The sequence below is a fragment of the Pleurodeles waltl genome, chromosome 3_1 (genome assembly GCF_031143425.1).
Source record: "Pleurodeles waltl isolate 20211129_DDA chromosome 3_1, aPleWal1.hap1.20221129, whole genome shotgun sequence".
NCBI lineage: Eukaryota > Metazoa > Chordata > Amphibia > Caudata > Salamandridae > Pleurodeles > Pleurodeles waltl.
Genome location: NC_090440.1, coordinates 246,184,352 through 246,211,498, shown reverse-complemented (window position 1 = coordinate 246,211,498; position 27,147 = coordinate 246,184,352). Strand labels below are relative to the sequence as shown.

Below are 27,147 nucleotides of genomic sequence, written 5' to 3'. Positions count from 1 at the left end.
TTAGCCCTGGATATTTGGGTTTTCCATGCTTATTTTCACAGACTTAGACAAGGGAATAACAGCAGTGGCCAAATATACACACAAATACAAGTGTTTTATATTGGTCAATTGTCTGAATCTCAGAAACGAAAACATAGTAGAAAGTTTTAAATTTACATATTTGGCATTTCAGATCAGGTAAAATGATAGCCATACATATCTTCTTGACATTGCAAAAATATGCTAAAATGCATAGCGGTGTACATCTTCCATAAGATAAAATGCATATCCTACTTTGCAATGATGGAACAGGAAATATACATTCCAGAGAATGTACCTAATTAGTTTAGCACGGCCCCTGCCTGAAATACTGTTGCCATAATAAGTTACAATTGTAACTAACTGGAGATGCATCTTGTTTTGTTACTCTAGGTAGAAATGTGTGAGGATAGAGGACTCAGCACAAAGAATCGACAATGTAGGCACCATTTCACTTAGGAGTGGCCTATAAAGGAGACACCTTAAGGTGGCCTAAATATTTTGAGCCTAGGGCATACGACAGACTTGATGCTTTCTCACTCCAAATAGCTGCTTGAAAACGTCTGGTGTCGGCCAAGACATCACATTGCAGACAATAGGTGCTGGATTCATTTAATCCTTCCAAAGCTCTGAATTCAAAATTATTTTCAAAGATAAAAGTCAATTCAGGGAAAGCCAGGGATGAGCAGGAGAAAATTAGGCAGACCAGTGAGCAGAAAGCATGTGAAATGTAACTTCAGGAAGGGTGGGGTCACTCCATTACTGCTGAAAACACACGAATATCTAAGTTACTCTAACAGTATATTACCAAAAACGATTTCTAATTAGTGGTAGACTTTGACATAGTAAATTTCACTGCTTACCTCGTTCTTCAACTCAAGTCTATAGAATAAGGACCTGTCTCGCGATTTTATACCGTTGAGAAGTGTGATTGAAAGCTGAATGCAGAGTTTACAGCTCATATGTAGGCTTCACTAAGAGTTCCTGTTGCAAACTCAATCATAGGTTCCTCAGTCAAAAAATAGGGCATACTTTAATCACTTTGAAAACATTGTAAATTCGATTCAATCTTCACTACTTACAAAGGCTATGTTAGCTGCCAAATGAGACTCTGGTACTTTGTGAGCCTACTTACTTATGTGTAATTTTATGTTTGAGTACAGATTTATACATTTTGGTCATTTATAGAGGTTTTCCTGTAAAACCTTTATGGATTCCATTGACATTCACTCAGTCTCATTTCTGAACGTGTAATTGTTCAATGTGCAATATCACATGCAAAAATGTTTGGTGTGAGTTCAATTGCATTTGCTAACAATATTTTACTCATGAAGAAACGGTTTCCACTACTACACCAACATTTTTTGGGACTGGTTCACCCATATCCATAGCGAAATCGCTTTACTTTCTCCTGTGGCAGGAGGAATTAATTCATTCCCACCTTTGGCAGGAGAGAATCTGCAAACTTTTTCAGGGTTGAAATGTTTGCGAATACCCAAGAGCAAATATATTTTTTGCTGTTGCCAAACTATTAGGCCTTTACGGTATTGCAGTGCCCAAAGACAAAAACACATTTTGTGAAGAGCAAAAGTGTAATCACACTTCCGAAAAAGGCAATTTGCACATGTAAGTTGAGTTTTCATGAGCAAATAGGTTTGAGAATATGCTCTCTGATGCTTTCAAAACAATTCTTGTATAATGCTGTTCGCGTTCACGTTCTTGTACACGTACAAAAACGACTATTTTAAATGCAAGTGTGTTTGTGATTCTATCTGGATTTATTAAAAACGTTCGGAGATTTTCTGATGGAGTTCCGTAAAGAATTCCGTGTAACTGCTTTAGGTTACAAAAGTATGTTCTCTGGCATTTTAAAGAACGTGTTTTGTTGACTTCAATGAAATGCGAGACGAAGTCTTTTTGTTTGAGAGAATCATATTGTACTGCGTTGTTTATTGAATTAAAATTGTTTCTTCAAATATACTATGCTTCTACCTGAATGTCAGGGCTGATGATCTTTCAATGCTTTTCAAGCAAGTAGTGTAACCGATTTTTATTACAGTTTTCTTAACGATGGTGTTTTCTTTTGAAACTGGTCTCTAATTTTAGATGAAACTGTTAGTCTGATTCATTTTATTTTTCATAAAACTCCTCGGGTCTCAAATTCAGTGTGGCATACATGTACGGGTTAAGTAATGCCTGAATAATTCGTATTCGTCGTGAACACATATTTTAAGTAGTGGTGTTCTTGGACAGTGAGATAACCTCTAAAATAGAAGGGGGGTACTCAGAAGAAAGAGGCCAATAGTGCACTGACACAAATTTAATGATATTGCGAACCATTCGGCTTTAAGTGAATGCTCATCTTCTATGAGCAACAGTCTCAAACATTTTCAGGCTATTGTATCACGCTTCTTGCATCAGCCCGTCATTCATTATTATTTCTATGATGTAATTAATGACATATCATATCAATAATAAAATAAAAAATATAGCTTCATAAACTCAAATTGAGCTTGAGCATCACTCTCCCTTCTGATAACTTCACAGCTCACGCTTACCCTCAGCCCACCCCGCCCCCTGTCAACACTCAGTGGGCCTGATTTATGAAAAATTAGCGCCGCCTTTATGTCATTTTTTGACATAAAAGCGGCATAAACTTATAAAATATAATATTTGTAAGTTTGCGCGGCTTTTAAGTAAAAAAAACGACATAAAGGCTGAGCTAACTTTCCATAAATCAGGCCAACAGTTCCTTATCTTGCTTATGGATCACTTTGTATGACATTAGCTATTGCCCACATACCTTTCAAATTATTCCTTTCTTAATCCTGGCAGAAAAAAACTCAAGATGTGTTTAAGGTCCTTACCAGGAGCTAGCCATTACTCCTCTGTCTGCCACGGTTGTTCTTCCAACAGTCAACAAGTGCCAATGTTCTCCGATCAGGTTCCATGAAAACGTGTTCTTCATGGCATTGTAAGTGAGCAGAAAAACAACAAAAAGCTATCATTACAGTGAATCGTCACAAATTTCAAATCCCTAAACTGAATCTTAAAATGGCCTATGAAACGTAAAAGTATTTTGTTTCTTGTGTCTATTGATACATCTAACAAAATAGGCCATCATTCAGTAAGGATGAAAATGTTTTACTTATGACATGCACCCATCGTTCTGTTATTAATTTGCCAACACCTTTAGTCAAACACGAATCTTAATGCACACCCCAGTGGCCTGATTCCCTTGCTTGAAAGAGAACACTGTCAGAGATATCCATTGTGTATCAAGTAAACACTTTCCACCCTAGTTTCATAACCAGAACCCTTTTGCCAAAGCTAGTAGGCGACAGCTTATTTTTGCCAAGCTGCCTACTGGGACTATTTAAGCAGGAGTTGGTTGTGGTCTGGAATTGGTCAGAGCATCCACTCCTGGAGCTGTTTGGTCTGTAGCACCGTGATGAGTACAACAGAAGTTAATATCGTGGAAAATGTTGTTCCAAGAAAGTGAATGCGCAGACCATACTGTGTGAGATATTTTTTTTTAATCAGTCATTGTGAATAAATGCAGTATTATGTCTTGTGCTGAGATCTCTTTTTTTATCTTGTTTCTGTATGCAACAAGACATGGGTAGTACCTACAAGAAACATAAGGACAGGGCACACTAGGGAACAAAATCAATCATGGAAACTAGAGGTTGAGATTACTTTTTCGACAACACAGAGCTGTCTACATACAGGGATAGATCACAATTAATAACTATCTAATCCAACATGTTAAATAAGATAGTTTACCTTTGCTTAATCAACATAAATATGCATCCTTAGCAAGCTATAACTTTACAGATTTCCTAAGTGAGAACAATAACATTTTCCTTAATCATTAATGGTGATCTAAACATTCGCATAGATAAGATTGTTTTCTGTATGCTGTGTGTAAATTTCAGTGAATAATGAATAACTATAATTAACATGTAATTTTTCCTTTTTCAGAGGCCATTCTGGCTCTTGAGGGTCCTCAGCAGCCTCTTTATCGGTGCTGTAATTCTCGGTGAGTTGATGCCTTAGCACCACTATTGGTTGAAGCACGAAACAATACAGCAACAGTCATAAAACATTAGAATTTTCATTGAAGTTCTTCTGAAGAACGTACTCTACCAGGATCACATCCTTCCATAGGTTGAAACTGGAGGAAATAATTTAATCTGGCGAATTACACGTTCTAACGGCTTTTACAAACGGTGTTTCAATGCACTTTGTTGGATTACTACCTTAATTATTGATGCGTATGTGTATTCCTGTTAAGAACCAGTTTCTTTTGTATCCTCTTACTAGCTAGAGTTTCTTGTAATTCACGTTTATATTTATTTTCAGTTTTTTTTATTCTGCTATCCACTTCCATCTGGCTGAAGTACTTATTTATGGATGCACCTTCAAAAGCCCCTTCTATCCTACTTCCAGCATTTTACATTTATTGTTCACATTTCCTATTTTAAGGCATCTTTGTGTCTTCTAACCAGCAAGCCCCAATGCTTTCTAAGCCCATTTTCCTGTCAACAATTCACTTTGACTCAGTTCTCTCTCTTTCATCCCTCTGAGTTTGAGTCATCCTGACTTGTTTGCCTTCCTCCTAGAAATGAAAGGAAAAAAATATTAAAGGGAAGAGGAGAATTGGCTGTGGGAATGGGGTGAATGTGTAAACATGTCTAGTTTTGCCTGAGTGCTGTTATTTTTTGCCAGAATTTCTTTAACCACAACCCAAAAGCCTAGCAGTGTTGTTTTTCCCTTCCCTGAACCCTAAAAATGTCTTACTATTCATTAAGGCTACCTTTGTGTGAACCATGCCATCTGATGCATTCTGAAAACCCTAACTATCCATTGATGCTATCCTTCACTGAACCCTAAATACCCATTACTACATCCCAATGCTACCCATCCCTGAATCCTAAAAAGTCCCTTACTACTGCTCATGGTACCCACCCTGAAACCCTAAAAACTCCATAATACCCTTAACAGTATCATTCCCTGAAGTGACAAAACTACCCTTTAATGCTACGCTTCCCTGAATCTTAAAACCCCCAAAGTATCCCATAACACTACCCCTCCCTAAACCAGAATACATTAATATCACTTAACTCTACCCAACCATGAACTCTAAAAAACCTTTACCACACCTTAATAGTACATTTCCCTGACCCCTTAAAAATGTTTACTACTGCTTAACACCACCCTTTTCCAAATCCTAAAAAGTCCTTACTGCCCAATGTTGCCTTTTCCTGAACCCTAAAATTCCTAACTACATATTAACACTACCATTTCCTGAACCCTGCAAACCTCTTACTGTCACTTAATGCTACCCATCCTTGAACCCTAAAATTCCCAACTACCCTTAAGACTACCTTTTTTTAACCATAAAACACTTTATAACATCTTAAAGCTGCGCATCACTGAACCCTCAAAAATCTGTGCTACCACTAAATGCTACTCTTCAATTATGACCTCTCTCAGACATACTGCCTCTTAACACCACCCATCTCTGAACCCTAAACATTCATGCTACCTCTTAGCACTACCCTTCCATGAATCCTAAAACCCTTATTACTACTTATCATTACTCATCCTTGAATTTAGAAAACCCTTACCACCCCTTAGAGCTTCCCATCCCTGAACCCTAAAAACCTATTACTACCTCTTACAGCTACCCTTCCCAGAACCCTACAAACTGTTGCTACCCGTTCACGCTACCCATTCCTGGCCCTTTTGTTCCAACTACCCTTTAATGCTGTCTATACGTGAACCCTAAAACACCTTTCTATCCCTTAAAGCTTCCCTTTCCTGAAACCTGAAAACTCTTTACTACCCCTTAATACTGCTGATTCATGAACCCTAAAAATCCCTTACTACCACTTAACGATACCCTTCCATGAACCCTAGAAATCCCTTAATGTTCCCTTCTGTGACCACTACAATCTCTTCACTGCCCCTTAGTGCTACTAATCCCTGAGACCCAAAATGGCCCACCAAACATGGAAACCTAAAGCCCCAGTGTGGCACTACTGCTCCCTGAACTTAAAACCTCTTACTACCCCTTAATGCTGCTCTTTCCTGGACTCTAAAAACCTGATTGTCTGCTAGAACTACCCTTCCTTCAATCCTGAAAACCTCATACTAACTCCTAACTCTACCCTTCGGTGAATCAGAAAAACTACCCCTATAATGGTACACATACCTGAACCCTAAAACCCTCTTACCACCCGTTATCACTATTATTTCCTGAATCTTAAAGACCCTTCCTTCCTTGTAAACACTACCCATCGCTGAACCCTGAAAAACCCTTACTACTTTAACACTACCCTTCCCTGAATCATAAAGACCCTTACTACCACTTAAAGCTACTCATCAGTGAACCCTAAAAAACCCTTGCTACCCCTCTACACTACCCTACACTAAGTCCTAAAAACTCCATACTATTCCTTAACACTTGCCTTCCTTGAACTTGAAAATTGTATCTATCCCTGAACCCTAATAACTGGTACTACTCCTTAACACCTAAACTTTTAAACCCTTTACTACCTCTTAACACTACCCTTCACGGTGCTTAACGCTAACCTTCTAAAACCTTCAAAAGCTCTTACTACCTCTTAACAATGTGCTTTCCTGAACCCTACAAACTCTTTGAAACTATTCTTTCTTGTACCCTACAAAACGTTATTATTCCTCAATGTTGCCCATCCCTGAACCCTAAAAACCCTAACACCCCCTACAAGCTATCCTTCCTTGAACCCTAAAACCCCATTAGTACCTTCTAAGGGTACTAATTGCTGAACGATAAAAATTCTTACTACCCTTTACTGATACCTGTACCTAAACCCCCAAAAAACTCCTTTCTGCACTTTAATGCTACCCTTTCCTGAACCCTACAAATGCCTTACTACCACTTAACGCTCAGTCAGGGACTCTGCCTGCTGAAAGCAGGGAGAGCCTAAGGGTGAAATTCGGAATCAAATTACAGATTGCCCCTGTAAATCTTCACTTTTAAGGCTACCCTCAGGGCCCCACTTATGATCCCTGTTGTATTTATCACCACCCCATTTCCTTGATTATTAATGTCCCTGTAGTTAAAAATCCTGGGATGAGTTACAGGGCAATATAAGGGATGGAGGTATAAGGCCCTTCGTGAAGTCGAGCAACACAGAAAAATAGTTTGTTTTTAGGACATCAGTGGAAGCACTTTCAGGACTACATTCCACCACACAATGGAGATGCTCTGCATGCCATTTGGGAGAAATTAGCACTGCCCCACTTATAGAGACATTTATAGAATGTCAAATGTTGTGTTAGTAAACCGCAGGTTCAGTAAAACCATTACCACTAGTTATCATACCATTACCGCAAATGTAAAGATATATTTGCAAGCACTGTTTCTTTCTCCTTTTCAGAAACTACTGGGGTACATATTCACACAATTTTATTGTTTGTTCTCTGGTTGGAATATGTGCAGAATGTAGTACATTTCTCGTAATGCAAATGAATATCATTAAATGCACTGAAAAACATTTTTCAAACATTTCACCGGATTTTTTGCAGACTTTCCACATACCCTAAATGACCCTCAAAGAAGAATGGCCATGAATGACAAAATACACCAAATATTAGTGCATGATTATTTACATTTTTGATAACAATGGCCTATAGAGGTAAGGAAAGTGTCCCTTTGTAGGTTTTGCTTGAAGGTGCAACTTACGGAATGACATATTTTTAGCAAATCTTTAAAATATGAAAAACGTGTTCTTTGGCTTGGCTCCATTCAAAGAGATTATTGTTATAATTATGATGTTATGTTTTATGTTTATTCAGTTTAATACCACGTCATCATATTTCATGATGGTTCAGTTCTGTTTATTACCACATGCCTTTATATGTCATAATGGTTCAACTCCTTCTCACCTGTCCTGTAATATAGAATGGAACATTCCTTCTGTTGAGGAATGAGCCTACATCAGAATGTTAGGGAGTCGTGATTCTAACCTGTGAGAGTCGGAGGGTGACTGAGGTGGAGAGAGAAACGCTGAATAAACATTGCTACTACAAGTACTTATCTCTTTTAATGTTGTCATTTAACAAGTATTATACTCCTACCTCATGCTATCAGTTGTCAATGTATCACTTCACTTTCCAGAAAATGTTTTCATTGTTTCATTCCTCCATGTCTAGAAAATATATTCAACTATGCTATTTGTAGCATTCATTTTGTTTTCTCCTACATGCATTCTACACAGACGCAACCCCTTTGCTATTGTTCCCAGCACTGACAAAGCCAGTGGGACAGGCTTTAATGTTATAAGCAACATTTCTGCATACAATGCATGCAAACTGCATTTGTGAACACCGTTATGTACATCTATTTGTACATAAAAGCCAGATCTATTGGCTTTGCCAATGAATGTTTAAGCTTTTGCCTTAATTGTAGTTTTACTGCACAGTAATTCACTTTAGGTTGATAAACCCCCTTACTTTGATTCTGACATCCAAAGATCCTTTATAGATGCAGAGTTGCCAGCCATGTCACATTCAGGAATTTCTCTTTTAGGCATGTATAACTCAGCATATTGACTTTTTTCTAAAGTTTCCTCTGTAAAGGCACATTTAAGGAACCTGGTTTTATGCCTGTATTACTTAATTAACTTTCCAACGGGTGGCAGTGTCACGGACTCTCTCCATCTCCCACAAGCCTCATTCAGTGATCGCTAACCTGGATCAACGCAAGAATTGGAACCACCTGCCTCATGGCTATTGACATCCCAGATACAAGAATCATTTCCTAAAGATGATGCTTCAGTCCGTATGCAAAGGGTTCCCTTCTTTTCCCTTCTAAATACCTGCATACCTAAAAATGTTTTAAATTACACTGATGGGAATTTCTTAATAACAAATACCAGCCCATGTATCATCTCTCTCAATAAAACAAACCAGTACCCATAGCATGGAAATAGAGAACTTTTGTAAATCTCATAATCTTATACATATAAATGGATTAACCACAGAGGCCTAGAGGACTTTTGTAAATCTCATAATCTTATACATTTATGTAGATTAATCACAGAGACAGGGAACTAACAAGATAAATATCCCACATATGTCTAAAAGTGGCACACCTGCCACCAACCCCTACAGTGCAAGGCTGAACGATGCATAGAGCTGAGCCTGGACAACCCCAGTGCACCCCCCTCAAGGCCATGCTAGCAGGAGTAGTCCAGATGAAGGAGATTGGGTGCCATGCCCCCACGTCGAACTGTTAGACTATTCATAACATCAAAGAGAACAGAAATTGACTGAAATATCCTATTTTAACATTATGGATAGTGTTTGTTATAAGTATGAAAACTCTGAGTGTTTCATGTCCGTATAAACAGTCCATCAATGTTTCACAATTGCTGAATCCAGTGATTCATCACATATTCATTGTAGGCTTTAACACAAGTTGTTACTTTTACTTATACAAAAAGAAAACTTTGGTTATAAGTATGTTTAAAACAAAGCTCAGAAATTTTAATGGTTGGCTCTTTGAAAGTGTTAAAAGTAATGTTAAATGTAATCTGGTCTAAAGATGCAATTTGTAATAGCATCTATACATGAAGTATGAGCACGTCATTTAGTCATGGTTTGCATTCTTTAAACATATGTGAATAACCAAAGCTAACTTAACTTTAACCATATCTGTATTCCGTTTTCTCCTCATTCCATTGGAAGGCCTGACTCTTGTTGAGTGTACGTTTTCTGGATGAAGATCCAACATTGTCCCCTTCCTGAACTGTCAAGAAAACAACCTATCGCTGTGCTTCCTTAAGAGAGCATTAAGACTGATTACTGGGGTTTATCCCTATGTTTTTCGTAACTTACATATGAACCTTTGTTTCAATTTCAACAGCTGTTAACTTCACCAGCGACTGGGAAACAGGCTTGGTCAATGTGAACACCACCTATAAATCATTCAGCAACATAGTAATGAATGTCGACATCGGGCTGCGGGTTGGATTGAAAGGACTCAACATCACTTTAACAGGTGAGGTCTTGTGCAACTGTACCTGCAATGGTGAAGAGACACTTGCTCACTTGGCCTAAAGATCCAAATATACACCATTCCTGGTGGTTATGTTTCCATTTAGCAAGTCTCTAGTGTTCTCCCTTTTCAATCTGCTCAAAGTTATCAGATTGGTTGTGCTTTAAAACAAAGGGCCACATGTACGAATATTTGGAATTGCGATTTCCTAATTGCGATTCTGTTGGACTTTTGGCCATACGCATGGTCATCCCTAGTCTTTTTGCCTCCTTCCTCCTGGTTTTTCTGACCTTTCGCTGTTGGCTCTAGGACTCTGAGCACTTTATCACTGCTGACCAGTGCTAAAGTGTAGGTGCTCTCCCATCTAAAGTTGGTATGATTGGCTGATACCTAGTTGGCATATTTAATTTACCTATAAGTCCCTTGTACAGTGGTATCTCTATACCCAGGGCCTGTAAATTAAATACTACTAGTGGGCCTGCAGCGCTGCTTGCGCCACCCACTGAAGTAGACTTTCAAACCTGTCTCAGGCCTGCTAGCGCAGGGCCTGTGTGCGCAGTTTTCTGCCACAGGGACCTGGCATCTAAATTTACTTGCCAGGCCCAGAACTCCCCTTTTACTACATGTAAGTCACCCCTAAAGTACTCCCTAGCTAGCCCTATGGGTAGGGTGCCATGTATGTAGAAAGGCAGGACATGTGCCATATTGCATCTGCATATCGCAGATCGGAGGGGGTGCGTGGCGCCCCCCTCCTTAACCCAAGGATTTCCCTGACTTGGGCCCCCCTTGGAGAGGGCCGGTGGAGGCCCGGGGGGCCCCCCAATGATCCCGGGTCCCAGAATGGGCCCGGCAAGGAATCAGAGAGGGTGCGTGCCGCCCCTCTCCATTTGCCAAGTTTAGGGAGGCCCCCGTTTTGCGCAGAAGAGCGCCGGGGGCCCCATGATTCGTTTTAGGCACTGGAGGTGCCTCTGCCATCTACCAGGTACTGTTAAATGGACCAATAGGATCATAATTGAAGTTCTTGTTACAGACTTTTCTAATTGTGATATATTGCCTACCTGTTCTTTGATGCTTCTACATATATGTGCACATGTTCCTGTTATGGGCATGTCTTGCTAATATGTTTTCCTAACTTGCCATAGGTTTTCTAATGTTCCTACTATGGGCGTTTTATGATATTCTTATGACAAGTATGCTAATGTGATAACGTGTTTCCTGACTACTGCTTATGTTGCAGAATATTGAGTAACCTGTGTGTTATGTGTGACTACTGCTAGTTTGCAGAGGAACTAATGTGTAACGTTCTGACAACTGCTAAGGTAGCAGGATAGTACTGTTATGTGATGTTGGTCTAATAATTACGTTGTGTACAATACAGTGTATTTTCATATAATCTGGTGTTGTGTTTCCTTTGTGGTGGGGATATTGCGTCACATGTATGTGTGTGTTGTGCAAACGCTTTACGCATTGCCTCCGGGTTAAGCCTGACTGCTCGTGCCAAGCTACCAAGGGGGTGAGCAGGGGTTATCTTGGACGTGTAACTCCCTTGCCCTGACTAGAGTGGGTAAGTTCTGCCTGGCTGAGGTGCTGACCTTGGGGAGACCATTTCTGGGCTGGGGGGAATCCAGACTCTGTCCGATGGGCAGAGGTCAGGAGACCTGCGCCAGCCAGACTCTTGTGTGGCCCTTGGGGAAAGTGTTTCCCTGGTGGGGGGTAGGTGTGCCCCCCAGGAAGTCCTGGTGCGCCAGGCAATGATTCAACCGCAGGGTGGTGACTCTGGGTTGGATGATCAGGTTCAGGGGGTAAACTCTGACTTAATGGGGAGTACGTGTGCTCCCAAGGAAGTCCTTGTGCGCCAGGCAGTGGTTCAACCGCAGGGTAGTGACTCTGGGTTGGATTGCCAGATTCGGGGGGTAAGCTCTGATCTGGTAGGGGGTAGGTGTACTCCCAAGGAAGTCCTGGTTCGCTGGGCAATGGTCCAGTCTAAGGGCGTCGTCCCTGGACTAGATAGACAGGTTCAGGGGGTAAACTCTGATCTGGTTGGGGGGGCGGTTGGTGTGCTCACCCCCCGTGTGAAACTTCTGGTGGCTTCTCCCGAGGTGGGGAGACGCAGGACTCTGGAAGTGGGGTTCAGGGAGGGGGAAGCCCGCCCCGGACCCCGGTGCAACCCAAGGGTGTCGTCCCTAGGTTGGGTGGACAGTCGCCAGGTAGTGATCCTGGGCTGGCGAGAAAGTTGTGCAGGGCTGCTGTACCCAGCACCCTGGCAAGTGTGGATTCTGGTGATACCCCTCCTAGGAGAGGAGGGCGGGATCCTAGAAGGAGGGGTAGAGGGAGGAGAGCCTCGCCTCTAGCCCCTGTAGAACCTATGGGTGCGGACCCTAGGTTGGTGGATCAGTGGCAGGGTAGAGCCCCTGAACTGATCAGAAATGGAGTGGAGACAGGTTGCTTTGCACCTGGGGCTACCGCCCCCCACTCATTATGGTTTCAGACACCAGAGGCTCCTAGATGGCCTGGGGCCTGGTTCTGGCCATTGGCAGCTAGAGAATACCCGTGGGTTGGTCTAGGCTGCCTGGGACGCATTGACAGAGAGATCCCAGTGGAGTCAGGAAGGCGTAGAACTGGAACATGCCCCTGCTGTTGTGGGCCTGGGTCCTTGTTCTATCGCCCCAATCAGGAAAGTACATCAAGGTATTGATTGTTCTCCCCTGGATTTTGGCTGGTAGGGGGTTGTGTTGGACTTTTGGCCATACGCATGGTCATCCCTAGTCTTTTTGTCTCCTTCCTCCTGGTTTTTCTGACCTTTCGCTGTTGGCTCTAGGACTCTGAGCACTTTATCACTGCTGACCAGTGCTAAAGTGTAGGTGCTCTCCCATCTAAAGTTGGTATGATTGGCTGATACCTAGTTGGCATATTTAATTTACCTATAAGTCCCTTGTACAGTGGTATCTCTATACCCAGGGCCTGTAAATTAAATACTACTAGTGGGCCTGCAGCGCTGCTTGCGCCACCCACTGAAGTAGACTTTCAAACCCGTCTCAGGCCTGCTAGCGCAGGGCCTGTGTGCGCAGTTTTCTGCCACAGGGACCTGGCATCTAAATTTACTTGCCAGGCCCAGAACTCCCCTTTTACTACATGTAAATCACCCCTAAAGTACGCCCTAGCTAGCCCTATGGGTAGGGTGCCATGTATGTAGAAAGGCAGGACATGTGCCATATTGCATGGCCTGTCCTGGTAGTGACAAACAGCCTAACTTGGTGTCTCACTGCTGTGAGTGCTGCCTTCTCATAGGATTGCATTAGAAGTGCCCTGCCTTATGTGTAAAGGGTATTGTCTGATTTATGAGGGGTAGCGTAGGCGTGTTTGGTATGGTTGTGATGGTGATAATAAATACTGCTTACTGGTGTGGGTGTATTTTTTATTACTATCACAGAAATGCCACTTCTAGAAAGTGCGCATTTATCTGTGCTTATAATTCTGGTGTTTTGCAGCTTGACTCCAATCCACGTCTGGGCAGAGTGACAGTTGGGGCTTTGTGCATACTTTTCAGACAGCCTGTACACAGGGAGGGTGGAGGTGTCACTGAGGTGCATCTACATACTGAATAGTCTTCCTGGGCTGAGAGAAGGGAGAGGCGGGGCACACCTACATTTGTAAAGGCTGTGCCCTGGCCTCACACAATAGGGTCGTTAACCCCCCACTGATGTTTGGAGCCTGTGCTGAAAGGAGAGAGGTGGCACTCCCAGAACCAGTTGTAACTGCCTGGAACCTCCTCTCCCTGTCATTGTAAAACACTGTAAAAAAAGACTATAAGTACAGGGGAATTTTCCCCACAATTTGAACACTCTTGGAACTTGAAACTGGACACAGAACGCTGATGAATGGACTCACCAGGAAACCGCCATGGACTGCTGCTGCTGTGCTGACCTGTGACCTGCCTGGTCACTAGGAGGAACTGCCACCATCTGCACCCCTTGTGCTGGCCTGTAGCTGGGCCCACCAGCCCTGTGCTCCTTCTTGTTTAATTGTTCCCAGGGGCAGGGTGCTGTGGCCCCTGACCCCTGCTACGATCCTGCTTTTATGAGGAATGAGGCATTCTTTTGATGACTGAGGCTGCTGAGGGGCCATTGCGCTTTGAAGGCGCTTTTCTTTTGCTAACAGAGAAATCACCGCCGCAGCCCGAGCTTGTGGATGTGCTATAGCGCTTTGAAGGCGCTTTTCTTTCGTGCAGGGAAATCACCGCCGCAGCCCGGGATTTAAAATGTGTGCTAGCGCTCTGAAAAGCGCTCTCCTGCTGTTTGGGATCACCGCCGCAGCCGGGTTTTCAAGTTATTGCCGAGCGCGAGGATCGCGCTCAGCTCAGTGCCCCCGGGGCACAAGAAACCCCTTTTCAAAGTAACGAGGAGCAAGCCTGCTCCTAGCGGTGCCCCCGGGGTAGGGATCGCTCCAAGGAGCGCCCCCGGGGCACCGGCCGGCCCGACCTGGTGCCGGTGTTGCCGTCGGAGCAGGAGGGAGAGGAGGACGCCTCTCCCTCCCCTGCTCCAGCCCCGGAGGGCTCGCTTTGCAGTGCGCGGCCGGGGAGACAGCCTCATCGGAGGCTCGCCCCCCCGCCGCCAACTCTCTGGTGGGCCCCCTCGTGGGCCCGAGGCCATCACAAAGGGGTCTCCCCTGCTGCAAGGGCCGACGGAGGCCCCGGGAGACCCCAGGAGGTTGCGGGCCCCCAGAGGGGCCTGCTCGCAGATCGGAGGGGGTGCGTGGCACCCCCCTCCTTAACCCAAGGATTTCCCTGACTTGGGCCCCCCTTGGAGAGGGCCGGTGGAGGCCCGGGGGGGCCCCCCAATGATCCCGGGTCCCAGAAGGGGCCTGGCAAGGAATCCGAGAGGGTGTGTGCCGCCCCTCTCCATTTGCCAAGTTTAGGGAGGCCCCCGTTTTGCGCAGAAGAGCGCCGGGGGCCCCATGATTCGTTTTAGCCACTGGAGGTGCCTCTGCCATCTACCAGGTACTGTTAAATGGACCAATAGGATCATAATTGAAGTTCTTGTTACAGACTTTTCTAATTGTGATATATTGCCTACCTGTTCTTTGATGCTTCTACATATATGTGCACATGTTCCTGTTATGGGCATGTCTTGCTAATATGTTTTCCTAACTTGCCATAGGTTTTCTAATGTTCCTACTATGGGCGTTTTATGATATTCTTATGACAAGTATGCTAATGTGATAACGTGTTTCCTGACTACTGCTTATGTTGCAGAATATTGAGTAACCTGTGTGTTATGTGTGACTACTGCTAGTTTGCAGAGGAACTAATGTGTAACGTTCTGACAACTGCTAAGGTAGCAGGATAGTACTGTTATGTGATGTTGGTCTAATAATTACGTTGTGTACAATACAGTGTATTTTCATATAATCTGGTGTTGTGTTTCCTTTGTGGTGGGGATATTGCGTCACATGTATGTGTGTGTTGTGCAAACGCTTTACGCATTGCCTCCGGGTTAAGCCTGAATGCTCGTGCCAAGCTACCAAGGGGGTGAGCAGGGGTTATCTTGGACGTGTAACTCCCTTGCCCTGACTAGAGTGGGTAAGTTCTGCCTGGCTGAGATGCATACCCTAGCCAACCAGAAACCCCATTTCTAACAGATTCCATGCAAATCGCAATTAGGAAATCACAATTCCAAATGTGCGAAACTCCATTGAGTTTCTTTTGCGATTCCCAGTGGATCGCAAATAGACCAACCTCATTAGCAATAAGGTAGGTCACAATTTCGACTTACTGGGAATCACAAAAATCACAAGGATGGTGGCCTGCTGGTGTCAACAGATCACCATGTCAGTGATTGCTTTTAAATAAAGCAATCTTTTTTTTTAAACACAGCCTGTTTTCCTGAAAGAAAAACCTGCTGCATTTAAAAAGCAAAAAATGAAACTTTTCAGTTTCACTTTTTAAGAGTGGGCAGTGGTCTGTGGGACCACTGCCTGCTCCTACAAAACGTTTTTGCATGCATTCACAAAGGGGAAGGGGTCCCTTGGCGACCCCTTCCCTTTCACAAATGGGGTAATGCCAATTGGAAATTGGTGGTAACTGCGATTGTTTTGCGACCGCATTCACTGTCACAAAACAATCACAGTGACCACGCCAAGTTGCTATTAGGAAGGGATGCCCAAACCCAAAATTAGCAAGTCGCAAACCCATTATGTGATTCGGTAAATAGATGACTGAATCTCAGATGTGGGTTTGTACCTAGGGAAATGCTTTTTCTTGGTCGCAAATGGCCTGATTCTGCGAATTGGACCGTGTGCGACCAACAAAAGGCTATGTACATCTGGCCCGATATCCTGCAATTATTCTTGTCACAGACACAGCAGGAGCACTAACAGTGTGAGTATATACACCATTCTCATGTTGTTGAACTCTGTTCCAAGGTATTATCCACTGTAAGGTAATGGATAGTCCAATTTACTTTATCCCCTTATAAGCTGATGTTCTTGCATAAAACATCAAGAAGGAAGTACAATATAGACAATATTGATTTCCACCTTCAAATTAAAAAACTCTATTAATTTATTTAGGATTATTGTGTGAACTGTCAGAGAGTGCATCAGAGCATTCGTTGCATTCATCACTGTTGATTAACATACATCCTTTTCAATCTTTAAATACTAGTATGGACTCACACTCCAGAGTCAGTCGTATCCATTTTATCCTGACATTCTCAAAATACAAAGGTGATGCTGGTGTTGGAGCAGCTTGACAGTAGCATGGACTGACAGTGCTTATCATGGTAGTGATGTAAATAATTAGGAAGAGCACCATAAGACCCAGCCCTAATTATATCTACATGGTAGACGGTAATTATTTTGGGTGTTTCTTTAAAGTCGTGTACAAATCTATGTAGAATGCTACACTGGAATAATCTACAAAATCTTCTCTCATGATCCCTGTCTTATCAATTGAAAGGGAGGCCAATTGATATACATAATCCAAATTTTCCTATTAAAGTAATTTACCTGAAAAGGTCCACTAAATGTAGCCTAAATGTCTTGAGCATACCACAAGGGGCTTCATAGTCTTTCTAACTCCTGGCAACCACACTGTATTCATTAATTAGCCACTAATGTGTTTCTCAGTAGCCTAAGACATGATTACTGCAACAAATTAATAAAACATTTATTAATATGTCATCCTACGGAGATATCTTGAAGGGGGAGTCACTAATGCTTAACACTAGGGTAGAGCAGAAGTGTCAAACTGAGGCAAATTGCATAGCAGTGGCTAGCATTACTAGTCGCTGAAACAATGTCCCAAATATCTGTAATAGGAGAAAGAAGGTGTGTTAGAAATTGGGTTTTTGGTTGGCAGTCAGGTTGCCCTCTGTCCAAGCAAGAACCCTCACTCTAGTCAGGGTAAGTCACACACAATCCAAAATCAGCCTGTGCTCACCCTCCGGTAGCTTGGCACGAGCAGTCAGGCTTAACTTAGAAGACAATGTGTAAAGCATTTGTGCAATAAATCATACAACACCATAGCGTAACACCACAAAAATACACCACACAGTGTTTAGAAAAATATATAATATTTATCTAGGTATCTTCAGGTCAAAACGATCAAAGTTGCAATATGAATTTGTAAAGATATCACTGAAAAGTGATATAAAGTGTCTTAAGTCTTTAGAAAGTAAACAAAGTCTCTTTCAAGCACAAAGTACCTGGTTTCTGGTGGAAAATCTCCTCAGAGGGCCACAGGAGAAGAGGTACGTGGAAAACCGGTGTGTGCGTCGATTTCTCCTCAGCACACACGGACTTGCGTCGTTATTTTCCACGCGGGGAGTCGTGCGTCGTTTCCGGCGTGCGGACAGTCTCTTACTGTGGTTTGCGGGGAGTACCAGATGTCCCGGGTCTGTGCGTGGATTTTCCTGCTTGTTTTCCGGCTGCGCGTCGTTCTGCGGGGCTGCGCGTCGAAGTTTCGATCTCACGGCAGGCGTTGCGCCGATTTCTCCTGCGGAGTCGGGCGGCGTTGTCCTTGCGAGGCCGTGCGGCAAAGTTTTGATCTCACGGTAGGCGTTGCGTCGATTTCTCCTGGGAGTCGGGCGGCGTTGTCCTTGCGAGGCCGTGCGTCAAAGTTTCGATCTCACGGCAGCCGTCACGTCGATTTCTCCTGCGGAGTCGGGCGGCGTTGTCCTAGCGAGGCCGTGCGTCAAAGTTTTGATCTCACGGCAGGCGTCGCGTCGATTTCTCCCGGGAAGTCGGGCAGCGTTGTCCTTGCGAGGCCGTGCGTCAAAGTTTCGGTCGTTCCGAAGACGTCGCGTCGATCAGCGTCGGTGTGCGGCGTTTTTCTTGCCACGGAACAAGCTGTGCGTCTAAAAGTTCGGCGCACGGAGCGTCCAAGAGGAAGAGAGAAGTCTTTTTGGTCCTGAGACTTCAGGGAACAGGAGGCAAGCTCTATCCAAGCCCTTGGAGAGCACTTTTACAGCCACACAAGAGTTCAGCAAGGCAGCAGGCCAACAGCAAGGCAGCAGTCCTTTGTAGAAATGCAGACAGGTGAGTCCTTTGAGCAGCCAGGCAGTTCAGCAAGGCAGCAGGCCAACAGCAAGGCAGCAGTCCTTTGTAGAAAAGCAGACAGGTGAGTCCTTTGAGCAGCCAGGCAGTTCTTCTTGGCAGGATGTAGTTTCTGGTTCAGGTTTCTTCTCCAGCAAGTGTCTGATGAGGTAGGGCAGAGGCCCTGTTTTATACTAAGTTGTGCCTTTGAAGTGGGGGTGACTTCAAAGAGTGTCTAAGAAATGCACCAAGCCCCCTTTCAGTTCAATCCTGTCTGCCAGAGTCCCAGTAGGGGGTGTGGCAGTCCTTTGTGTGAGGGCAGGCCCTCCACCCTCCCAGCCCAGGAAGACCCATTCAAAATGCAGATGTATGCAAGTGAGGCTGAGTACCCTGTGTTTGGGGTGTGTCTGAGTGAATGCACAAGGAGCTGTCAACTAAACCTAGCCAGATGTAGATTGAAGGGCACAACAAGATTTTAGTGCAAAGAAATGCTCACTTTCTAAAAGTGGCATTTCTAGAATAGTAATATTAAATCCGACTTCACCAGTCAGCAGGACTTTATATTACCATTCTGGCCATACTAAATATGACCTTGCTGCTCCTTTCAGATCAGCAGCTGCCACTTCAACAGTGTATGAGGGCAGCCCCAATGTTAGCCTATGAAGGGAGCAGGCCTCACAGTAGTGTAAAAACGAATTTAGGAGTTTTACACTACCAGGACATATAACTACACAGGTACATGTCCTGCCTTTTACCTACACAGCACCCTGCTCTAGGGGTTACCTAGGGCACACATTAGGGATGACTTATATGTAGAAAAAGGGGAGTTCTAGGCTTGGCAAGTACTTTTAAATGCCAAGTCGAAGTGGCAGTGAAACTGCACACACAGGCCTTGCAATGGCAGGCCTGAGACAGGGTTAAGGGGCTACTGAAGTGGGTGGCACAACCAGTGCTGCAGGCCCACTAGCAGCATTTAATCTACAGGCCCTAGGCACATATAGTGCACTCTACTAGGGACTTATAAGTAAATTAAATAGCCAATCATGGATAAACCAATCAATAGTACCATTTACACAGAGAGCATATGCACTTTAGCACTGGTTAGCAGTGGTAAAGTGCCCAGAGGTCAAAAGCAAACAACAACAGGTCAGAAAAAATAGGAGGAAGGAGGCAAAAAGTTTGGGGATGTCCCTGTCAAAAAGCCAGGTCCAACATGACCCCCTACCAGCCTAAAGCCAGGGGAGAACAATCACTATCCTGATGTACTTCCCTGTTTGAGGCGACAGAACAAGGACCCAGGCCCACAACAGCAGGGGCATGCTCCAGTTCTTCGCCTTCCTGACTCCAATTGGATCCCTCTGTCCATACTCTCAGGGCCCACTAAGCCAACCCATGGGGAACCTTTCTCCTTACCTGCGGATCCCATCTGTGCAGCACCTAACCTTACTTTGTTCACAGATGTATCCCAGGAGCAGGATAGTACCACCATGACCAACACAGTGGTGTTGCCCACTCTACCCCTGGGGTGTGACACTTGTCCCCTCCCCCGGGATAACTCTGTCCACCCGGACAGCAAGCCACAGTGATTACTGGCAGCTGCCAGGGATGAGAGCCAGGCCCCAGGCCTCTCAAAGCTCTCCAACCACTGTGGCTGTGGAGAGTGGGGGGCGGTAGCCCCAGGTGCTGGGCACCCTTTAACCACTCTCCCTTCCACCAGGTCAGGGATGACAGCCTGAACCTGGTCCTCCCCTCTGGGGCTCTGTACCCTCCCTCCTGGAGCGGTACCCCTAGAGTCCAACATGTTCAGGGTGCTTACAGAAGTCGCCCTGTACCATTCCTCCACCAGTGCAGGGCTGTTAACTTGCAACTGGCCCTCCAACCTGGGGTCTGTACCTTCAGGTTGGACTAGGGCCCGGGGTGAGGCTTCCCTCCCCCTGCCCTCCCTTCTGGGGTCCAGCACCCTCCAACTAGGAGTAGCCTCCTCAGAAGACAACATGGAAGGGGCACTGTTATCAGTAGCCCCTCCCTCCAGGTCCGGGGGGACACCCTGAACCTGGTCTTCCAGCCCAGGGTCTGTACCCTCAGACTGGATCACTGCCTGGCAAACCAGGACTTTCTGGGAGGCACACCTACCCCCCACCAGGTCAGAGTTTAACCTCTGCACCTGACCATTCAACTCAGAGTCACCACCCTGAAGTTGAACAATTGCCTGTCACGCCAGGACTTCCTGGAGGGCACACTGACCCTCCACCAGGTCAGAGTTTAACCTCTGAACCTGGTTCTCCAACCTAGGGTCACCACCCTGAGGTTGGGCAACTGCCTGGCACACCAGGACTTTCTGGGAGGCACACCTACCTCCCACCAGGTCAGAGGTTAACCTCTGAACCTGGTTCTCCAACCCAGGGTCACCACCCTGAGGTTGAACAATTGCCTGGCACGCCAGGACTTTCTGTGGGGCACACCTACCCCCCACCAGGTCAGAGTTTAACCTCTGAACCTGGTCATCCAACCCAGAGTCAACACCCTGAGGTTGGACAATTGCCTGGCACACCAGGACTTTCTGGGAGGCACACCTACCTCCCACCAGGTCCGAGGTTAACCTCTGAACCTGGTTCTCCAACCCAGAGTCAACACCCTGAGGTTGGACAATTGCCTGGCACAGCAGGACTTCTTGGGAGGCACACCTACCTCCCACCAGGTCAGAGTTTAACCTCTGAACCTGGGTATCCAACCCAGAGTCACCACCCTGAGGTTGAATCTTTGCCTGGCATGCCAGGACTTCCTGGGGGGCACTCTCACCCCCCACAAGGGACACACCGTCCCCAAGGGCCACACAAGAGTCTGGTTGGCGCAGGTCTCCCGACCTCTGCCGATCCGGCAGAGTCTGGGTTTCCCCCAAACCAGAAACAGTTTCACCTGGGTCATTCCTGGGGTGGCTCTGCTCTCAGAGCTGTCCCCTGACTCTCAAGGTCCTCCACTGGGGTCTGCAACCCCCTCTCAACCCTATGTCTGGACTTCTGCACCCCTTCACTAGGAGGGGTACTGCCAGACACCAGAACTGTTGGGATGCTGGCTACAGTCACCCCCCCAAGTTCTTCTGACACTGCGGGGCTTCCCTCAAAAGGTGGCCCTACGGTACAGGCTAGGCTTCCCTCCTGGTGTTCCCTCATGGAACCCTCTAGGACCTGGGACCTACCTGGGACACTACAATCCTTTCCCACCACACTCGGTTGGGAACCACCTAGACCACTCCCTTCAGGAGCACCCCCAAATGCCTCTTCAGACTCTCTGGTACTCACCCAGAAGTCTGCCTCCATTGTAAGTTCCCTGGGGTCAGAGAACTCACACTCCACCTGGTGTTGGCGTAGCTCTGGAAAATAAGGACCAGACATATGCTCTCCAGCAATTACATCACTCTGCCCTTCACATGTATTAACCACAGTACCCTTCACCCAACCACCCAGTAACTCAACCTTGGAAAAGCACTCTACCTCACCCTCCTGAGACTGGTGAGACAGTATCTGTCTGTCCCTGACACTCAACCCATACTCTTCTGGGATGTCTCTGCACTCTATATCCAGGACGTCCACCAGGGGGGAACCCTTTTCTCTGTCACTCTCTGCTAGAGTCAGTAAAGTGTCCCTCCCCCCAGTAGGAATATGACTCCCTGTGCCAGTTCCCCAATCCTTCTCAGGGACCCTGTGCATAACGGGAGCTACCTCATACCCTTTAACCGCCTGGGGTGTGTCAACTCCCTTCTTCAAGTTGGGCACCACATCTCTGGGCTTGTGCCCTTCTTCAGCAGTACTAGATGCAAGATTTTTGCTGCCACCATCTGAACTGGACTCAGCCCTTCCGGCCTCCAGTTTCAGCTCTTTACAGCTCAGCTCTTGAGCTGCAATCTTTTCTTCTTCCAGGGCTAAGAGTCTTTTTGCCTCAACCTCTGCAAGATACTCCTCTAATTGTTGCTCCTGTCGCCTTTGACTTCGGAGCCATTCATCTATTTCTGGGTCACTGTCCTCACCTGAGTAGTCTTCCTCCTCATGTGAGCAGTCTTCCTCCTCATGTGCGTAGTCCTCCTCCTCATCTGAGGGGTACTTAGTCATTTGGTTTCTTGCTGCCTCTCTCTCTGCCCATCTTTCCTCCCCCCAGACTATGTAGTTATGTAGCATCTCCGCCTTAGTAGATCTTCTTGCTACAGGAAGGCCCCATTTTCTGCAAAGCTTCCTTAGGTCAGCCTTAGTGAGGTGGTCAGTACGAACAAAGAATGACTAGGTACACAATCCCATTCTGATAAGATCTTATCAGCAAAAACCAAAATCCAAAGTCCAAAATATCAATAGTATATCCAGGAGGACATCAGAGAACCAAAAGCCAAAAAAAGATGAAAAATCAAGTTGACCTTCAACTGTGGGTAGGTAGTGAAATACTTAGCTATTGTATGTCACTGCACAAACACAAGTCCTATCCTCACCGCTGATCACCAATGTTAGAAATGGGGTTTTTGGTTGGCAGTCAGGTTGCCCTCTGTCCAAGCAAGAACCCTCACTCTAGTCAGGGTAAGTCACACACAATCCAAAATCAGCCTGTGCTCACCCTCCGGTAGCTTGGCACGAGCAGTCAGGCTTAACTTAGAAGGCAATGTGTAAAGCATTTGTGCAATAAATCATACAACACCATAGCGTAACACCACAAAAATACACCACACAGTGTTTAGAAAAATATATAATATTTATCTAGGTATCTTCAGGTCAAAACGATCAAAGTTGCAATATGAATTTGTAAAGATATCACTGAAAAGTGATATAAAGGGGGTTATTCTAACTTTGGAGGAGGTGTTAATCCGTCCCAAAAGTGACGGAAAAGTGACGGATTTACCACCAGCCGTATTACGAGTCCATTATATCCTATGGAACTCGTAATACGGCTGGTGGTATATCCGTCACTTTACCGTCACTTTTGGGACGGATTAACACTCCTCCAAAGTTAGAATAACCCCCATAGTGTCTTAAGTCTTTAGAAAGTAAACAAAGTCTCTTTCAAGCACAAAGTACCTGGTTTCTGGTGGAAAATCTCCTCAGAGGGCCACAGGAGAAGAGGTACGTGGAAAACTGGTGTGTGCGTCGATTTCTCCTCAGCACACACGGACTTGCGTCGTTATTTTCCACGCGGGGAGTCGTGCGTCGTTTTCCGGCGCGCGGACAGTCTCTTACTGTGGTTTGCGGGGAGTACCAGATGTCCCGGGTCTGTGCGTGGATTTTCCTGCTTGTTTTCCGTCTGCGCGTCGTTCTGCGGGGCTGCGCGTCGAAGTTTCGATCTCACGGCAGGCGTTGCGTCGATTTCTCCTGCGGAGTCGGGCGGCGTTGTCCTTGCGAGGCCGTGCGTCAAAGTTTTGATCTCACGGCAGGCGTCGCGTCAATGTCTCCTAGGAGTCGGGCGGCGTTGTCCTTGCGAGGCCGTGCGTCAAAGTTTTGATCTCACGGCAGGCGTCGCGTCGATTTCTCCTGCGGAGTTGTCCTAGTGAGGCCGTGCGTCAAAGTTTGGATCTCACGGCAGGCGTCGCATCGATTTCTCCCGGGAAGTCGGGCGGCGTGGTCCTTGCGAGGCCGTGCGTCAAAGTTTCGGTCGTCCCGAAGACATCGTGTCGATCAGCGTCGGTGTGCGGCGTGTTTCTTGCCGCGGAACAAGCTGTGCGTCAAAAAGTTCGGCGCACGGAGCGTCCAAGAGGAAGAGAGAAGTCTTTTTGGTCCTGAGACTTCAGGGAACAGGAGGCAAGCTCTATCCAAGCCCTTGGAGAGCACTTTTACAGCCATACAAGAGTTCAGCAAGGCAGCAGGCCAACAGCAAGGCAGCAGTCCTTTGTAGAAAAGCAGACAGGTGAGTCCTTTGAGCAGCCAGGCAGTTCAGCAAGGCAGCAGGCCAACAGCAAGGCAGCAGTCCTTTGTAGAAAAGCAGACAGGTGAGTCCTTTGAGCAGCCAGGCAGTTCTTCTTGGCAGGATGTAGTTTCTGGTTCAGGTTTCTTCTCCAGCAAGTGTCTGATGAGGTAGGGCAGAGGCCCTGTTTTATACTAAGTTGTGCCTTTGAAGTGGGGGTGACTTCAAAGAGTGTCTAAGAAATGCAACAAGCCCCCTTTCAGTTCAATCCTGTTTGCCAGAGTCCCAGTAGGGGGTGTGGCAGTCCTTTGTGTGAGGGCAGGCCCTCCACCCTCCCAGCCCAGGAAGACCCATTCAAAATGCAGATGTATGCAAGTGAGGCTGAGTACCCTGTGTTTGGGGTGTGTCTGAGTGAATGCACAAGGAGCTGTCAACTAAACCTAGCCAGACGTGGATTGAAGGGCACAACAAGATTTTAGTGCAAAGAAATGCTCACTTTCTAAAAGTGGTATTTCTAGAATAGTAATATTAAATCCGACTTCACCAGTCAGCAGGACTTTATATTACCATTCTGGCCATACTAAATATGACCTTCCTGCTCCTTTCAGATCAGCAGCTGCCACTTCAACAGTGTATGAGGGCAGCCCCAATGTTAGCCTATGAAAGGAGCAGGCCTCACAGTAGCGTAAAAACGAATTTAGGAGTTTTACACTACCAGGACATATAACTACACAGGTACATGTCCTGCCTTTTACCTACACAGCACCTTGCTCTAGGGGTTACCTAGGGCACACATTAGGGATGACTTATATGTAGAAAAAGGGGAGTTCTAGGCTTGGCAAGTACTTTTAAATGCCAAGTCGAAGTGGCAGTGAAACTGCACACACAGGCCTTGCAATGGCAGGCCTGAGACAGGGTTAAGGGCCTACTGAATTGGGTGGCACAACCAGTGCTGCAGGCCCACTAGCAGCATTTAATCTACAGGCCCTAGGCACATATAGTGCACTCTACTAGGGACTTATAAGTAAATTAAATAGCCAATCATGGATAAACCAATCAATAGTACCATTTACACAGAGAGCATATGCACTTTAGCACTGGTTAGCAGTGGTAAAGTGCCCAGAGGTCAAAAGCCAACAACAACAGGTCAGAAAAAATAGGAGGAAGGAGGCAAAAAGTTTGGGGATGTCCCTGTCAAAAAGCCAGGTCCAACAAGGTGTATCTGCTAACTCCATATGACTAATCCAGGTATCAATAATTCAAAGTATTCCACTCACACTAGATTTGGTACTCTAGATTAACTCTGAATAAGACTTCATGTGCTCTACTTTCTGCTTGTAGGAAACCCTATCAACCAAATGAATGAAACAATCAACTACAATGAGAAATTTGATTGGATTTTGGGGAAGCATTTTGATGAAGATTATTTGGAAGCGCTGAAGCGTGGACTGCCCAATCCCATTTTGTATGTGGCAGAAAAGTTCACCTATGGCAGTCCCTGTGCGGTTCAAAGCCAGTTCCGGATTTCAGCATACTATGCATCCACCATGATGTGGTAAGATGAGTCCAGGTGTGCATGGTTTGGTAATTTGGTATCTTTGTCTAATTCATCCTTCCTAAAGGTCCCCTACAACCTAACATAATTGGGCACAAACCTGCTTAAAATGCATTTCCTTCTTGTCCTAAGATAAAGAAAGCTTTGGTAAAAGATTGGAAAGAACTTTACTTAAAGTCCTTGGCAGTCGAACACAGGTTAATGTGATTAATGAAAAAATCTTCATATAGAAGTAAACGAAGGGGCTGACATAGAGTTGGAGGAATGGGCTCCATGTCACAAACACAAAGAAGTACATCTTCTTCAAAACCGATGGTCTGCGGCACCCCCGCAAGCTCCTTCGATAGATTACTTCCTGTGATGGCCCGACAGAGTAGACATTGACAGAGAAAGGATTTCACACTGCCTGCACTAGTTAGGCTGTAAAGGTTTTTTTGTCCGTTAAAGCCAAGAAAAAACTGGCAGTAATGGGCAAGAAAAAAGGAATAAGGATCCCACTCACCTTTGGAAAAAATTCTGTGGGTTTGGGTGTCATTATTTTGTTTTCCAGGAACAAAACTTTATTTTAGAAAGGTTTGACGGCTATCCTTCATGGTTGATGTCTCTATACATCAAACGTTTCATAGATTGACAGCAGCATCTTTGTCAATGTACTGTTCTTTTTCAATTTACAATTTCAATTTGTCTGGAGGGTTAGCAGACAATTTAAACTTTGGAGGACAGGATGTATGTCAGGGTGACAGAGTAAAGTACTTCATTAATCCGTCTGCTAAACTCTAAACCGGCCCCAAAGGTTTCAAGAGTACCAGAAATGTTGAGGTCACAGGAATGAGCATTTATCTTGTGATAGCAATAGCAAACAAAGCCTTTTTCCAGTTATGTACGTTGCTCAGTGGGATATTCTTCTGCCTGGGGCAATGTTACCTTGTTGAATGTATTTGAAGACGAAATTGTTTGTGATTAATTGATGATAAATATATCATGACATATTCTTCAACGAAAACAGTTGGCCTCTACTTAGCATGTCTCTGTGTTTTAATGGGCTGCATGCCACATTGCCTTCGTTTTATGATTACACATCATTTTCCTTTCTTTAGCACTAGGTTTGAATGCTGGT

The 27,147-nt window shown here is 45.2% G+C and overlaps 1 protein-coding gene across 1 annotated transcript in view; it reads left to right on the top strand.

The window, feature by feature from the left end:
* Nucleotides 1-27,147, top strand: part of LOC138284000 (dual oxidase maturation factor 1-like) — a 415,581-nt gene that overhangs the window by 338,713 nt on the left and 49,721 nt on the right. The window contains exons 3-5 of the mRNA XM_069222333.1: nucleotides 4,003-4,060; nucleotides 9,938-10,072; nucleotides 25,817-26,030. Coding sequence (XP_069078434.1) covers nucleotides 4,003-4,060; nucleotides 9,938-10,072; nucleotides 25,817-26,030 — 407 coding nt within the window. The remainder of the gene's footprint in view (nucleotides 1-4,002; nucleotides 4,061-9,937; nucleotides 10,073-25,816; nucleotides 26,031-27,147) is intronic.